General features: G+C 44.4%; 6 protein-coding genes across 6 annotated transcripts; 3 read left to right on the forward strand and 3 right to left on the reverse strand.

Moving 5' to 3' along the window:
- Positions 1–1,083: 1,083 nt before the first annotated feature.
- EYB26_007967 (uncharacterized protein) lies at positions 1,084–3,210 on the forward strand (the record flags this gene model as incomplete). The annotated part of the gene is made up of 8 exons (XM_054267226.1): positions 1,084–1,209; positions 1,279–1,349; positions 1,404–1,427; positions 1,523–1,612; positions 1,692–1,774; positions 1,832–2,229; positions 2,312–2,591; positions 2,648–3,210. The coding sequence occupies 8 exons, from the start codon at positions 1,084–1,086 to the stop codon at positions 3,208–3,210; spliced, it is 1,635 nt and encodes a 544-aa protein (XP_054123201.1).
- An 875-nt stretch (positions 3,211–4,085) lies between these two features.
- Positions 4,086–5,622, reverse strand: EYB26_007968 (uncharacterized protein; the record flags this gene model as incomplete). The annotated part of the gene is made up of 2 exons (XM_054267227.1): positions 4,086–4,216; positions 4,278–5,622. The coding sequence occupies 2 exons, from the start codon at positions 5,620–5,622 to the stop codon at positions 4,086–4,088; spliced, it is 1,476 nt and encodes a 491-aa protein (XP_054123202.1).
- Positions 5,623–6,057: 435 nt separating this feature from the next.
- EYB26_007969 (uncharacterized protein) lies at positions 6,058–8,325 on the reverse strand (the record flags this gene model as incomplete). Its single annotated transcript, XM_054267228.1, has 1 exon — positions 6,058–8,325. One exon carries the CDS (start codon positions 8,323–8,325, stop codon positions 6,058–6,060), a length of 2,268 nt encoding a protein of 755 aa, XP_054123203.1.
- A 649-nt stretch (positions 8,326–8,974) lies between these two features.
- Positions 8,975–10,657, forward strand: EYB26_007970 (uncharacterized protein; the record flags this gene model as incomplete). Its single annotated transcript, XM_054267229.1, has 2 exons — positions 8,975–9,970; positions 10,028–10,657. The coding sequence occupies 2 exons, from the start codon at positions 8,975–8,977 to the stop codon at positions 10,655–10,657; spliced, it is 1,626 nt and encodes a 541-aa protein (XP_054123204.1).
- Positions 10,658–11,223: 566 nt separating this feature from the next.
- EYB26_007971 (uncharacterized protein) lies at positions 11,224–11,877 on the forward strand (the record flags this gene model as incomplete). The annotated part of the gene is made up of 1 exon (XM_054267230.1): positions 11,224–11,877. The coding sequence occupies one exon, from the start codon at positions 11,224–11,226 to the stop codon at positions 11,875–11,877; it is 654 nt and encodes a 217-aa protein (XP_054123205.1).
- Positions 11,878–12,645: 768 nt separating this feature from the next.
- On the reverse strand, positions 12,646–14,180 carry EYB26_007972 (uncharacterized protein; the record flags this gene model as incomplete). The annotated part of the gene is made up of 6 exons (XM_054267231.1): positions 12,646–13,042; positions 13,115–13,215; positions 13,276–13,404; positions 13,467–13,547; positions 13,623–13,688; positions 13,749–14,180. 6 exons carry the CDS (start codon positions 14,178–14,180, stop codon positions 12,646–12,648), a joined length of 1,206 nt encoding a protein of 401 aa, XP_054123206.1.
- Between the last annotated feature and the right edge of the window lie 604 nt (positions 14,181–14,784).

Consider the following 14,784-nt stretch of genomic DNA (forward strand, 5'->3'; position numbering starts at 1 on the left):
CCATAGGACAATAGCTGGCGGAATACCTTTTCTACAAAAAGAATAAGAAAAGAATTGATAAAGAAACAAGTCCGCGTTCAGCGATTACTTCCTCCGAGTTCATCGAATCTTTTTTTCTTTGTTTGCACGTCTGATGTAGATGGCTGGACCGATCTTTGTCCGCAACTCATCTACCGGTATCTGATCCGACACCAGACAAAAAAGCTTGAATGAAAGTAAACTTTGACCAATCAATGCAAACGTCAAGAAACAAAATTGTTAGATAGTAAAAGGTATCCTGAGATGTATGTAAATGCTTGAAGATCTGTCCTTCTCCAACATGGGGTAAAATGTAAAGTGACTGACCACTATTGCAAGTGATCAACGAAACTATCAAGATGCAACCTTGGAATTTCTTGGGCAGAAAAGGGCACAAAGCAAGCTGGACGGAGATATATCATACATATGAACTTGAAAGAAGGGACACTTAAAGAAACAAAAAAGATAAAGTGACCGAATAGCAAAATCGCCTGTGTCCGTCTGCTTGGAGAAAGTATCCATAGCGCATGCTTTGGGAAAGAGGCATCATCTCCATAAAATCCAGATTCAAACTTGTGGTTAGGCATTTTCTTTGCTTGATTCTTGGCATATATTTCTTTTTCTTTTTCTGTTTGTTTTATTCCAATCTTGGGTCTTACTCATGAGGTCTGCTGCAGAGATTTTGCCAGGTTATTCCTACGTCAATCAAATATCTACGGGAGCTGAATATTGGGTATGCACAAACGTTGTTCAGGTAGGCTAGGATATTGTGTTACTCCCACCGTGTAACTGTGGAGCTGATTCATTCGGTTTTCTAGAATATGTAGAATAATGATTTCAAGATTGATCTAAATATCCGACAGCAGCCGTTGTTGATTGTTCTCCTGGATCAACACGTGCTGTACTTGGACTACGCTTTCTGTCTGCATAGCTCAGCAACCAGATGTTTTCCATTCTTGAATTACTTTCCCTTTGATATCTAGACTTTTAGGACTTGAGGGCAACTTTCACCATTCTGCCTGACCCTTGCATATCGCTGCTGTAGTCCTTCCTAAGTGTACAACCATGGAGGCTCTGCAAATGAAGAAACAGAACCATAACTCTGTTTCTACAGAGAATGGAACTCCTCGAACCCCCAGGCAGCGAGATGAAGCCCAATTGGCTCGTTTGGGCAAGCGCGAGGTCTTGAAAGTGAGTGAACAATATGCCTTCATACTGGCAAAAGAAGACATTCGATAATCTAACTCTTTGATAAAACAGCGTACCTTTGGGTCTATGGCCGTGCTTGGCTTCAGCACCTCAATTTTGATCACCTGGGAAGCAGAATTGACGTATGTATCGTGCCATCAAACTTTTTTCCTTTCTAAGCTAATCTCCAACCACAGAACATTCTTACAACCATTACAAAAGTACGTGAGATTCCGAATTTATAAACACCTATATACAGGGAGCTTTATGGTTCGAGTGCTTCTTTGAACGATCACTGATGCACTTGGTGTGATAGTGGCGGTCCCGCAGGTGCGGTGTATGGCTTCTTGATTGTGTGGGCCGGGTTGATAGCAACGTTTATTACGGTTTCGGAGATGGTTTCAATGTAAGATGCGACCTTTAACTTTCAATCTGATGTCCTATAAGCGAAATACCTGGAATGACGTTCTGTTAACCCGATTTAGGGCACCTACAACTGGTGGACAGTATCATTGGTGCTCCATGCTCGCGGGGAGGAGTGTATCAAAATTCTCGAGTTATGTCACAGGTAAATAACTTCAAACACCTCTGGAACCAAACCAACATGCTGAGCTCGGATGACTAGGTTGGCTCACTGTTGTTGGCTGGCAAGCTACCTTTGCCACGGGTTGCTACTTAAACGGAACATTGGTACAAGGTCTGATCATCTTGACACGCCCGGAATACGAACCGCACGCATGGCATGGGACTCTATTCTACTGGGCTATTGTGGTTTTCAGTGTGGCTATCAATGTTATTGGTGGTTCTCTACTGCCTAAATTTGAAGGCCTCATTCTGGTGCTGCATATCCTGGGTTTCTTTGCCATCATCATTCCATTGATTTACATGTCGAATCATGACAATGCCATAGAAGTATTTGGGACCTGGGTAAATAGTGGCGACTGGCCTTCACAGGGTATTTCCACCCTTGTTGGCTTGATGGGAGCGGTATTTGCATTCGCTGGAGGTGATGCCGCGGTCCACGTGAGTTCTCAAGCACTGAGTCTATCCTAAGAAGACTTCAATCTGTTTTGGAAAAAGATCGAGATGTCTAACGTTAAAATAGATGGCGGAAGAAACAAAGAATGCGCAAAAGGTCATTCCGATCTCAATTATGCTTAGCCTCATGATAAATGGCGTGATGGGATTTGCCATGCTGATTGCGACTTTGTTCTGCATCGGAAACATTCAAGATGCAATCGAGTCAAAAACTGGATATCCTTTCATGGAAATATTCTATCAGGGAACTAATTCCATAGCTGGAGCTTGCGTGATGGCCACCATCATGGTCATTATGAGCATCTGTGCCGTAACCGGCATATTGGCAACAACTTCCCGGCAATTTTGTAAGTAACCCAACCAACCAAATTCTCAATCTGATTATTCCTAACCCCGGCTTCAGGGGCTTTTTCTCGTGACCGTGGCGTTCCAGGTTGGCAGATCTGGAGTAAAATATCAGAGAGAACAAATATACCAGTGAACTCGGTGATATTGACCGCAGTCGTATCTTGCCTGTTGGGGCTTATCCCAATAGGTTCACCAATAGCTTTCAACGACTTGACATCGATGTCAACCTCTGGTTTATACCTCTCATATATGATATGTTGCATTCTACTGCTTTATCGACGATGCACTGGTGGAATCTTGGAAATGGACGATTATCGAAGTCGCAACAGCGCCGGGATCCAGTCAGAAGTGGACGAAAATATCATCAACACGGCCGGCGCAAAACTTGTCTGGGGCCCATTCCATCTCAAAGGCATTCCTGGGATTGTGGTAAATGTGATTGCTATTATATACATGATTATAGCCGTGTTTTTCAGCTTTTGGCCACCAACCGCAGAGGTCACGGCGGCAACGATGAATTATAGTGCTGTTGGAATCACTGGAGTTATGCTTCTCACTGTTGTATACTATGTTATAACAGCGAGGAGTGTGTACGAAGGGCCCATTATTGAGTTTTGAGATGAATTTTATGACATGGTTTGTAATATTATTGATATCAATGTCCGGTGGAATGCCTTTAAACGAGGAGGGCTGAAAATGGTGCGAACCGAGCAAGGACAGTAGGTATAGAATCCTGGGTACGACTTGTTATGCTTGAGATGTTTACAATTATGATAATAGACTTTCATACTGATAGAGGAAGAATCGTGAAGGATAATAGAAGCATATAATGTTGAGACCAGTTTGGATCTGTGTTGTGATGGCGATGTAGAAGTAACCCTAAATTGTCAACTTGATCACCTGTGTGAAGAACATACAGGCCCAAGAAATATTATCCATACCCAACAAACATTGCTATCACTTCATCAATCGTCCCATCAGCTTGTAAGCAAAAACTAAAAATGGTAACCATTACCTCGAGATATCCACCACAAATTGAAGGCACGGCTTAGTCTATAGAGTTGCCACTAGATATGTGATATTATAATTTTGCTGATTGATTCTGACAAACAGTCTTCGACTAACACGTGGTCTCACATTCACAGGGCTTTCGGTTTCGATACTTAGAATGACCACCCTCTAGGTTGGGAGATTGAAACTTTCCAAATCAGGTAACAATCTACGACATTTCGGGCGTTCACATTTCTCTGACAATATACAAAGATCACATTTATAGTAAAGTTTAAAATAATGACTGAAAATGACAGATAATACTAAATAGGAAGTAGAAGAAGTATTATCAGATAGCCCTCAGTTCTGGCCTTCTATCAATCTAGAATAAAAGAACATCGCTGGCTGCTCTGAAGCAAAGGTCTTCAGTCTAATTCATTAAACACTTAGATTGTCGACAAATCCTATGATTTACGAGAGTAATGAAGAATTTTCCTTTGACATTATTTTGCTATAAGGTGTTCGAACAAGCTCCGCAGGTAGTATGCAGACTGCTTAGGATATCGAGTCTTATCGGGCGTATCGAAGTCAACGAACGTAACCCCGAATCGATCAGTATATCCAGCAGCCCATTCTATTATTTTCGTTAGTTGCGGACCAGATTATGATTACGTGTGGCTGAAACTTTGACTTACCCCAATTATCCGTAAACGTCCAAGCAAAATACGATCGGACGTCTACACCATCCTCTTTGACTGCCCGGGCAAGTTCCCCTACGTAACCCTTGAAAAAGTCAATCCTGAATTGATCGTCTATAATCTGAGATTCGTGAGTAGCAGGGTTGATATCATTCTCTCCTTTCGTCGTTGTTCCATTTTCGGTAACATAGATTGGCTTGTAATACCGCGCCCAGATCCAATTCAGCAATTTCCGAAACCCCCATGGAGAGGTTCGGAGCCAATAAGTATCACTTGCTGGCCCTCTAGAAACGCCTTCTTTGTTCTCGTCGAATTGATCAATGTTTCCCTTGTGGTCATTGATATCCGGTGGAGTAGTCTTGTGGCGAACGAAGAATGAAGTGTAGCTGTTCATTCCGTAGAAGTCTGAGCTGTCTAAAACCAGTTTTGATTCTTCCTCCGTAAAACGAGGCAGGCGATCACCTAGTTGAGCTCTCATCGACGCCGGATAGTCTCCCGATTTATGGACTGGATCAGCATACCAGGCGATTTCAAACTCTCTTGCGCGTTCCGCGGCTTCCTGATCTAAAGGATCACTTAAATCCCACGGCTCGGACCAATTTCCGTGAAGGGTGATACCGAGCACTCCTTTTTGCGTCGGTCTAAACTTTTCTCGATACAACTTGGCAACATGTCCATGAGATACAAGTTGTGTGTGCCCAACAATGAACGGTTCTGTCGAAGAGTCACCAACATCATTTCGATCTCTGAAGGACGACCTTGCCGGTGCATGAACGCCTGCTGCATATCCAGCGAGTGCGAAAACCCCAGGTTCGTTATATGTTATCCAATGCTTCACACGGTCTCCGAAACGCTCAAAACACATCGTTGCATATCTGACGAAATCCGGGATATAAGCTCCTTGGTTGAGCATGCCTCCGTAGCGGTCTTCTAGTGCTTGAGGAACATCCCAGTGAAACAAAGTCACAAAGGGAGTAATATTATTTCTCAAGAGTTCGTCAATCAAATTTGAATAATATTCAATTCCTTTCTCATTCACTGGATCATCTTTTCCGCCTAGAGGGATTATTCTCGCCCATGATAACGAGAACCGGTACGCGTTGACCCCATAAGACTTCATTAGGTTGACGTCTTGCTTGTACAAATCATAAGAGCGAACAGCTTCGTCTGGAGTACTTTTGTCTATCACTCGATCTGAGGTATGGGCAAATGTATCCCAGATCGTAGGGCCTTTTCCGTCTCGATCCCATGCTCCCTCAACCTGTGTTGCAGCAGTGGCGTAGCCATGGAAAAAGTCGTGGCGCAAGCTGCCCTGTAGGTCTTTCAAACTATCTTCCACCATGATGATGGCTGTTCCCAATTCTAATTTCTCCAAGAGGAATAACTTCAAAATTCTTCAATCTCATAAGACTTAGACTATACCCCTCATATAAGCGTATCAGGATTTTCAAAAATTGAATTTCATGATGCATGGCTACTTGCGGGGTAGGATTCAACAATGTTTTGTAGACTCTGATTGCTGGAAAAACCTTTCCTAGCTTGTGTAACCTGCAGTTTGTGAATATCGCCATGAAAGTCCGAAATAGTTAGTTACGTAGTACGTTTGATTAGCCAACAGGGAGCAGAGTCTATACCAAGATGTGCTTAGATTTAGATCTACCGAGACAGTTTGCCAACATAATGGTCGATAAACATACCCTCGGGGAAGATTACGTATAACTGCAGAGAGATTACTTGTGATCCTATCTAGACTAGCACGAGAGAGAGATAGCCTATTTTACACAGACCGAATGCGATGCTCGCCTCGGCCTTTGAACTCGACCATAGGACCCCCATTCGGAAAGCAGACAATACAGGTTAGATCAGAAATCGAACGAATTATAACATCACCTACTATCTCACCATCTTTCCATTCAAAATCCAATTCAAACCCTCCACGAGCACGTACACCACTAACGGCACCCTCTTTCCAGGATTCAGGGCAAGCAGGCAATAAACGGATGGCGCTCACTTCATGGGATTGAACCAGCATCTCTACGATGCCAGCACCAGCACCAAAATTTCCATCAATTTGGAATGGTGGATGAGTGTCTAGCAAGTTGGGTAACGTGGAATTCTTCAAGAGCAAGTCAATGTGGTTCTCGCACTCATCGGATTCAAATAAACGGGCGTGAAGATTGATGAGCCAAGCTCGACTCCATCCTGTATGGCCACCTCCGTGAGCAGCCCTGCGACGAAGTACAATCGATGCTGCTTTGGCTAGCTCTGGTGTTTGAACCGGCTTGATCGAAGCACCGGGATGTAGCCCCCAAAGATGAGATGTATGCCTGTGTCCTGGCTCGACTTCATCGTAGTCATGCATCCATTCCTGAAGTTGACCGAAAGATCCAATCTGCATTGGAGGGAGTCGTTTTTTGGCGTCTTGAACCCTTCCACCTAGTTCATTGTCCGTCAAATTGAGAACATCAACGGACGACAGAAATGCCGTAAATACAGCTTCTATAATCTGGATGTCGATTGTGGAACCCTCACAAAACACCCCTTGATTCTCTCTATTATGAGTGTAAAATGTGTTTTCCGGAGACAATGACGGATTCGTAACAAGATATTTGCCATCTACACTTTCAATCAAGAAGTCTAGCAAAAACTCAACACAGCCTTGTAAAACCGGAAACATTTCACTCAAGAATTCCTTATCTTGCGTATAATCAAAATGTTCCCAGATATGAAAACACAGCCATGCGCCTCCTAGAGGCCAAAGTGTAGCCGGCATCCACCGATCCTGGGGATCTGTATCCGCCCAAATATCGGTATTGTGATGTGCAGCCCAGCCTCCGCAATTATACATGCTTTTCGCAGTTTTCACTCCGTTCTCGGCCATACGGCGGAGGAGCGCGAATAATGGTTGACTGCATTCTGACAGATTGCACACATTCACAGGCCAATAGTTCATCTGTAGATTGATGTTGATAGTATATTTACTGCCCCAGGCAGGTGTGAAAGATGGATTCCAAATCCCTTGTAGTGTCGCTGGCAGAGCCTTGTATCCATTTCGGCTAGATGAGATCAGTAAGTAACGGCTGTAGTTGTGATACAAGCTTATGAGTCCAAGATCTCGAGATTCTCTTAGTCGCACATCCGTCGGTATTTTTTGGAGCTCATGCAAATTAGCGCTATCTCCTATGCGAAGTGACATGCGAGTATATAATGCACTGTAATCTTGGATATGCCGAGTCAATAGTTCATCCCATGATTTTTGCAGGGCATTGTTACAATCCGTAACTGTGACTTTGTCGATATCATTGCAACGATATTCAGTTTGCGCGGCAATTACTAACAGGATATTCTGACCACGAATATGTAGGCTATTATTTGGACGAGCAGTGACAATTCCTTCATCGTCTATGCATCTTGCTGAGAGTACACAACAAGCTCGATTACTTCTTTTACCTCCGGGTGTTACACTCATAACCAAGGAATTCCCCTTTGCAGCCACGTCATCCAGAAATTCATTTGTTTCGTAGTCGAGCTCATTGACACGAGTCAGTCTAACTGTAAACTCGATTGGAGCAGATGACTGGATGTGCATAGCCAAAACAGAGTCCGGATATGATGCGATGAGATCTCTCGCAATGCAAATACCATCATACTCATACTCCACGTGGCAGAGACTCTTCTCAATATCAAGCGACCTCTGATAATCCAATAACTTCTGTTCATTGTCATGATTGAAGTCGATGAACACAGTTCCTAGTGGTTCATAATGACGCTGGCTAGCTGGCGAAGCAAAGAAACTTTTGCGTGCTAGTTTCTCGGCATCGGTATGTTTCTCTTTTCGAATAAGGTCTCGGAGTAATGCTAACTCCCCGATCGAGGGCTGCGGAGTACGACTCTGGGGTCCTCCATACCAAACACTGTCTTCATTCAATGCTAACAGTTCTGTGCTGGTCCGCCCATAGACCATAACGCCTAGTCGTCCATTACCAACCGGAAGGGCCTCATTCCAGCACTGCGCTGGTTGCTGGTACCACAGCTTATTCGACATTGGATATCATTATCCTGGAAGCGCAATGGTGGTGAAAGTAGTGTTGACTATGGTTTTTTGGCTTTAAGTAGGCGTTGGTGAGTTGTGATTGAAGGAAATTTCATTAGATGATTGCTTAGTATGCAGGCAACATGGCCGACACTCCGCGACAACCATGTCTTGGTACGAGGTAACGCTGAACGTAGGTGTCGAATGAAATGGACAAGATCAACACAGAAAGAGCATCTAGACCTTTCTCCATACTAGACTTGTTCTCCATATGCGGGGGAAACTTAAACATTCTGCGCCGGGGATTTAGCACTTACCGCCGGTAACCTAAACATTTAACCGAAATTCTTAAATCAGTATCTAATGCAGCTGGCTAAGACTGGGATATATTTTTTTCCAGAATTCTGAACAATAGCCTTGGAATACCCCGCATGATACGATAGGATCATGCAATAAGAAATGGCCGTTAGTGTAACATGGAAAGTCAGTCTTCGGCCTACCTTGCATCGACCGACATGGTACGTATACACTTAAGGCGAATGAAGGATCCTCGGCGCTGCCTGCTATCCTTCAACTTGACGGCCTTTCTCGTTCTTTGATACCACGTATAGAGAACAAATTGAGAGCTGGGCAAAGCGCGTATGTTCATATCTGAACCGAAATGGCGGATACAAATATAACTGCGCGAGCAGTTACTGATGTTGCCGAACCGGAGCCATTCGAAAAAGTCGATGCGGCCCACGTTGAAGAAGTAGTTCTCGCCCGTTTGACCGAGGAGGATGTCTGGAAGATATCAGAAGATGCCTTGGACATATGGTCATGGACTGGGTTTCGACTCTGTTTGATTATGTTTGTCCAAGGCTGCAATCAAGCGGGTTATGGAATTGACTGGGGTGTTATCGGCGGTATTAATGCCTTTCCAGCACTTCACAGCTACTTTGGATTTGGCACTTCTGGCGGTGTTGTGGGAACAATTACAGCATTGATGTCTGTGGGTAACATTGCTGGAGCACCCTTTCTTTCACTTGCAGATGTCATCGGTCGACGTGGTATCAATTTCATTGGAAACATGATAGTCATTGTTGCCGCTATAATGCAAGGATGTGCTCCTAATCTATCGGTGTTGATGGCTGGCCGATTTCTCCTGGGTTTTGGGTCTGCTATGATGTCCAGTTCTCAGTACATGGGTGAGATAGCGCCAGTTCACCTTCGAGGTCGTTTGGTCGGTATATTTGGTGCATGTTTTCAAGTTGGAAGCCTGGTTATGGGTGGAGTGATGCTCGGTTTGTCGAAGATCTCAGGCAATTGGTCATGGCGCATACCATTTCTGCTTGAAGCATTGTTTCCCCTGATCGTCTGTCTTACGATTTTCGTTCTCACTCCTGAAACCCCTCGTTACTACATGATGCGTGGCCAGCGTGAGAAAGCAAAGCAAATTATTGCTAAGTATCATACAACAAGCGGCGACGTGAATGAACCGATAGTCAACATCGTCATCAACCAGATGGAAGAGTCCCTGGAGAATAAGAGAGCTGGCTTCCGCAATTTCTGGGACTATCGTGTCTTCTTCACAAAGGCTGTTCGTTACCGTCTACTTGTCCTGATTCTGTATTCCGTCTTTCAGCAGTGGAACGGTGGAAGTATTATTAGCTATTATGTTAGTATACCCCTTGAAATTTGTTCTCATGGCTCTACTAACATATTGAAAATCCAGATGGTCCCTGCTTTGGAAACCATTGGTATCGATGGAACCTTACAACAACTTGGCATCTCACTTGGAACAACGGCGACATATTTCGTCTTTACGGCACTGGGATCATTCCTGGTTGACAAGATACGTCGACGAACGCTGATATTCTCGGGATTGATTAGTATCATCATCTTCCAAACCGCCGCGACAATCACTTCTTGGCAATACTCATTGACGTCCAGCCATGCAGCAGCCGGCTTGACTATATTTTGGATCTTTATGTTTCAGACTTTCTCTGCGCTGTTGATTGCCACAATGCACAACCTGTATCCTGTCGAGATTCTTTCTCTTGCCCTGCGCGCCAAAGGAATGGGCTTATATGGGTTGATTCAAGGTGGAGCTGGAGCGATACAAACATATGGTATTGGAGTTGGGATCAATAAGCTGGGATACAAGATTTGGGTAGTTTATATTGCTTACAACTGTGTGCAACTGGGACTATCCTACCTCATATTTCCAGAGACATTCGGTCTCTCGCTGGAAGAGATTGATGCCGTTTTTGAGACGAAAGGCGTTGCGCCTGTCAAGATGTCGTTGGAGATCCAAAACGCCAAGAAGCTTGGAGAGCAAATTGGCCGAAATGAGGACATTTAGGACTGTGATGTGAATGTTAATGATAACCATGAATTCATTACATTAACTAAATTAGTCAACTTAACTATAGGTTAAGTTCGCCAAGAACGATGACAATGTATTAGGGCTAGGGCTAGGGCTACTTGCTATCACGTGAAATGGCGGTGGCAGATCGGGAGGTCTAACCGGAAATAATCCGTCAATCCAAGACATTTGCTCGCGTGTTCTTTTTCTACTATGAGTATAGTTAGTATACCAGCAGTTGCAGGAGTCGCTACTCCGTACACAGCCTCATTTAACTGTTACAAACCGTAGCCTGTCAGTTTTCTGCAACATCTATGAAACAATCATTCGTCTGACCCATGTTGCTGATCCCAGGCAGTGCTGCCAGTGGGTATTTCGTCAGCGAACCGTTAAGTCTCCTCATAACCGTGGAAAACTTGGAAATTGGAAGTATATAAGAACAGCGACCGCAATTTCCGAACCATAATACTATAGTTATCTACCTCTTCCTCTATTTTCTTCCTTTGCTCCTTATATTTAACTTTTGAGGACCCTGGCCAGCCTTCTATACTAAAATAGTCATAATGCGGTCTTCTACCCTCTTAGCTGTATTAATGGCGGCCATAGCCCAAGGCCAAAGCACCTCAGGGCAGTCAATGACCACTAGCCCGGCTTCATCAGGCTCTGCTAGCAGTACTCATATCCCACTTTTCGGCGTCGGGGCCACCACAATTCCAATCTCTGGTGTGGCCGGCAGCATCGTCGGAGCCGACTCAACTGCCACTACAATTGCGCTAAATTGCAACAATGGCACACCTTGTGTTCTCGGAACCAACCCGATTACCTTGACCCAGGGCCGATCAACATGGGTCGCCGATATTGTCACCCAAGCTAGTATAGAAGGGCGCAGTGCGACAGTTACAGCCGCCGTAGCCTGCAAAATTATTTCTAGCACACAAGCCGCGACTTGCACTGCGACCGTTACAATCGGCGTCGAGGCTCAAGGCCAAAGTTCCGCTCTTACGATTACAACTACTACGAGTTTAGCTTCTAGCCAGATCAATTATGAACAACTTCTGATTACGGCCGGCGTTGAGAAGTTGAATAATCCTTCGGCTGCCCAGACACCGAGCGGAGCCGCTGGCCTTGTTCTTGCGCCAGTTCCAACGGGCAATATGGCAATTGGTGTTGGAGGTATGGCAGCGGCAGCTGTTGTAGCTGTTGCTGGTATGCTTTAGATGCATTCCATACCATTCATGCTAGGGTTGGACGTGAGTTGCCAACGATCGTCGGCCCATAACTAGACAGACCACACGTGACCGAAGTGTCCTATCTTCATACTAAGCCGACTGTCTTCCCATGCAATGCCATAAGGCGCTCGAGAAGACCAAAACCATGAAGGAAAAATTCCGGAGATCAACCGAGGCTATATCATTGAAAACCTTGAGATCTTCTTGATGATAAATGACATTTCAACATGACCTTCCATTGTTTTTCACAGTTGTTTAGATCTTTTTATGCATGTGATTATTAGATTACAATGTACAATTCAGACATGAAAAATTACGAATCTCTTATATTCGATTCTGAAGAAACATTCATGATTCATAGTCCAACTTGTCATAACGTAACTGCGACAGGGACGGATCTCATGTGCCCTGATGTAGCCCTAATTAAAACATACCAGGTAAATGGGCTAAGAGGAGATATAATCCATGCAATATCCCCCTTGGGAGGTTTCCAAGCCACTAAATGGTGCTTCGATTTTCTATTATGCTATAATTCTTCGGGCTTACTTATACGCTTCGTTGTATTGCACTTCAATTTGAGCGTAGTCTTCGAGGGCCAAAACTTCGCGCATTGGTTTGCCAACCACGGCTACACCATAACTCCATCCGCTTGACATTGTTGAAGATCAATACTTCTACGTTTCATGGGTGTCGGAAATTACACTCGGTTTAAGATAGATGATGACCATCCTCCCAAGCATGAATACTTAACGAAGCCTACCACACCTCATTCATGCCAGGCCGTGTCCGTCTCTGTTGGAATGGAATAGCCATCCAGAGCAGAGAACCAAGCGAATCCAGGCTTTCACACCAGGCATAAGCATCCGGTACAAGATCAAATCTTGGGTCCGTCTCCAACAATGTTTTCAGAGCACCACCTTCAGTCAACTCCATTAAATCTCCTATCGTCAGAACCTTGTTGATCTTGCGTTGAGACAGGTACTTTTCGTACTCATTTCGCCAAGCGAAGTTTGTCTCTGCTTCCCATAAATCTCTTGATGCCGGGAGTGGGATGTTGTCGAGCCCGGCGCCACGTAGAGAGTGACATTTTACTGTCTGGTGCTCCAGAAGACCCTCTAAGAGGAGATCAATGATTAATAGTATAATCATTGTCCTAAAAGTATAAACAAAAGTCAGAAATTTTGTAGGTATAGTTGTGCGGAAATAGTAAAGGCATGAATCCAACCTCCTCACGCTCTCTTCATGAACCCACTGCTGGCGTGCGGGTATTCCGTAGAGGTTATTGAGTACCACTTTATTCCTGTTACTAACGCTCGTGGATATAGCCTAGCTGGTTATTAGTCAAAGACGACAATATTATTCAGCAGTCTTGGAATGCAAGCTTACAATCACATTGTGCAAAAGAGAGTGAGCTCCATTGGCCTCACCTGATTCCACGTCCAGGGCTTGGAGAAGGATATATATTGTTATTGCTTGCAATGCAGCAAGTTGCTGATATATGTCATAATTTTCATGCTAAGTAGTACAAGGGTTAGTAAATCGTCTGTATGGATACCTTGACATTTAGTGACTCTCACCTCACGATGCAGTCTATCTGTTTCAACATAGATCGTCTTCCACACAAAGTCGGCATTCTGTGGTGTCCGAGAGTAAAACATCTGTACTAAGCTAGCGCATATTGCTAAGTCCTTTGGAAGACATTGATGCTTTCTGCTTCTTGCACAGTCAAATACCATCTCTTCGTGTAATTGACATGGTGGACAGATGAATGGGGGGAGGCGATCTCCTTGAATCATCATCTTAGAGAAGTTCGTCAGTTGTCCTAAGACAATGCTACTTGATAAACAATGTCTGATTACATTTCGCCGTTGAAAGGTTCCCCGACGTGGGGGCAGCTGCACAGGCAATGTTTGAGGGACATGGGATGCAGGATTCGGTGATATTGTTCTCCCTAGAGACCACTGTTCTGAGTCGCTTAAATGGCAAGTAATCATCTCAAGAGTTTCGGCACTAGGTTCTGGAACCCCAATTTCCAGATATTCTGGTATGTCGGTGCGTAAGGGGAATGTAGATGACTCGGCTGTCGCGCCGAGAGAAGGCTCTAAATTCGGTGTACCCAAGGATCGCTCAGCATTCATTGAGGTTAAATCAAGCTCAAAGTCGTCTAGCGACAAATCACGAGCCTGCAATTCATGGTTCATAAATGTGGAGGCTGATAGAGCTGATGTATTGTCGAGATTCTCGAATTGCGATGCACCGTCTATCAACTCCTCGCTTATTCTTGATGGCATTAGATGTGTCCGAGACACCTTAGACGCTGTTGAATTTGCATAAGGGGCTGCTCCTCCGATTTTCCAGTCGTACAAGCAACGTACGCCTCGCTCAGAACAGCGAGAACAGCTCGGGGTCGCCTGATTGCATCTCAACTTGGATTGCCTGCATCTCACGCAGGACTTCTTCCTCGAGAGTGGCATTGCCGGTAACTTTAAAGGTGTACTTTCACTTCCGGGTAATGCAACTATTCGGTTTGCTTAGTAAAATGATATATCTCATATGAAGACCGCGGAGTCCAGGTGGGGGCCGAAAGAGACTTAGAATAAACAGAAAAGAATCGGAATGGGCTTATTCACGACGGCGTAAGATGATGGACTGAGTATAATTAGTACTTGCATCTATATGCTTGTAGTATGTTTATAATAATGACGAGTATTGGTACATGTTTCTCAACTGATGCCACATTTTGACAAAGTTGAGTTGTACGCTATTACGCGCCATTTCCGATGGACGGAAATCTCGGAGTTCAGGTGGGCCTAGTCTAATGCAGTCAATACTCAAGATCGAAATTTTGATGTATGAACGTTACTAATCGGAACTTTGGGGACTATACTAGTTAAG

The sequence above is a fragment of the Talaromyces marneffei genome, chromosome 6, assembly GCF_009556855.1.
Source record: "Talaromyces marneffei chromosome 6, complete sequence".
NCBI lineage: Eukaryota > Fungi > Ascomycota > Eurotiomycetes > Eurotiales > Trichocomaceae > Talaromyces > Talaromyces marneffei.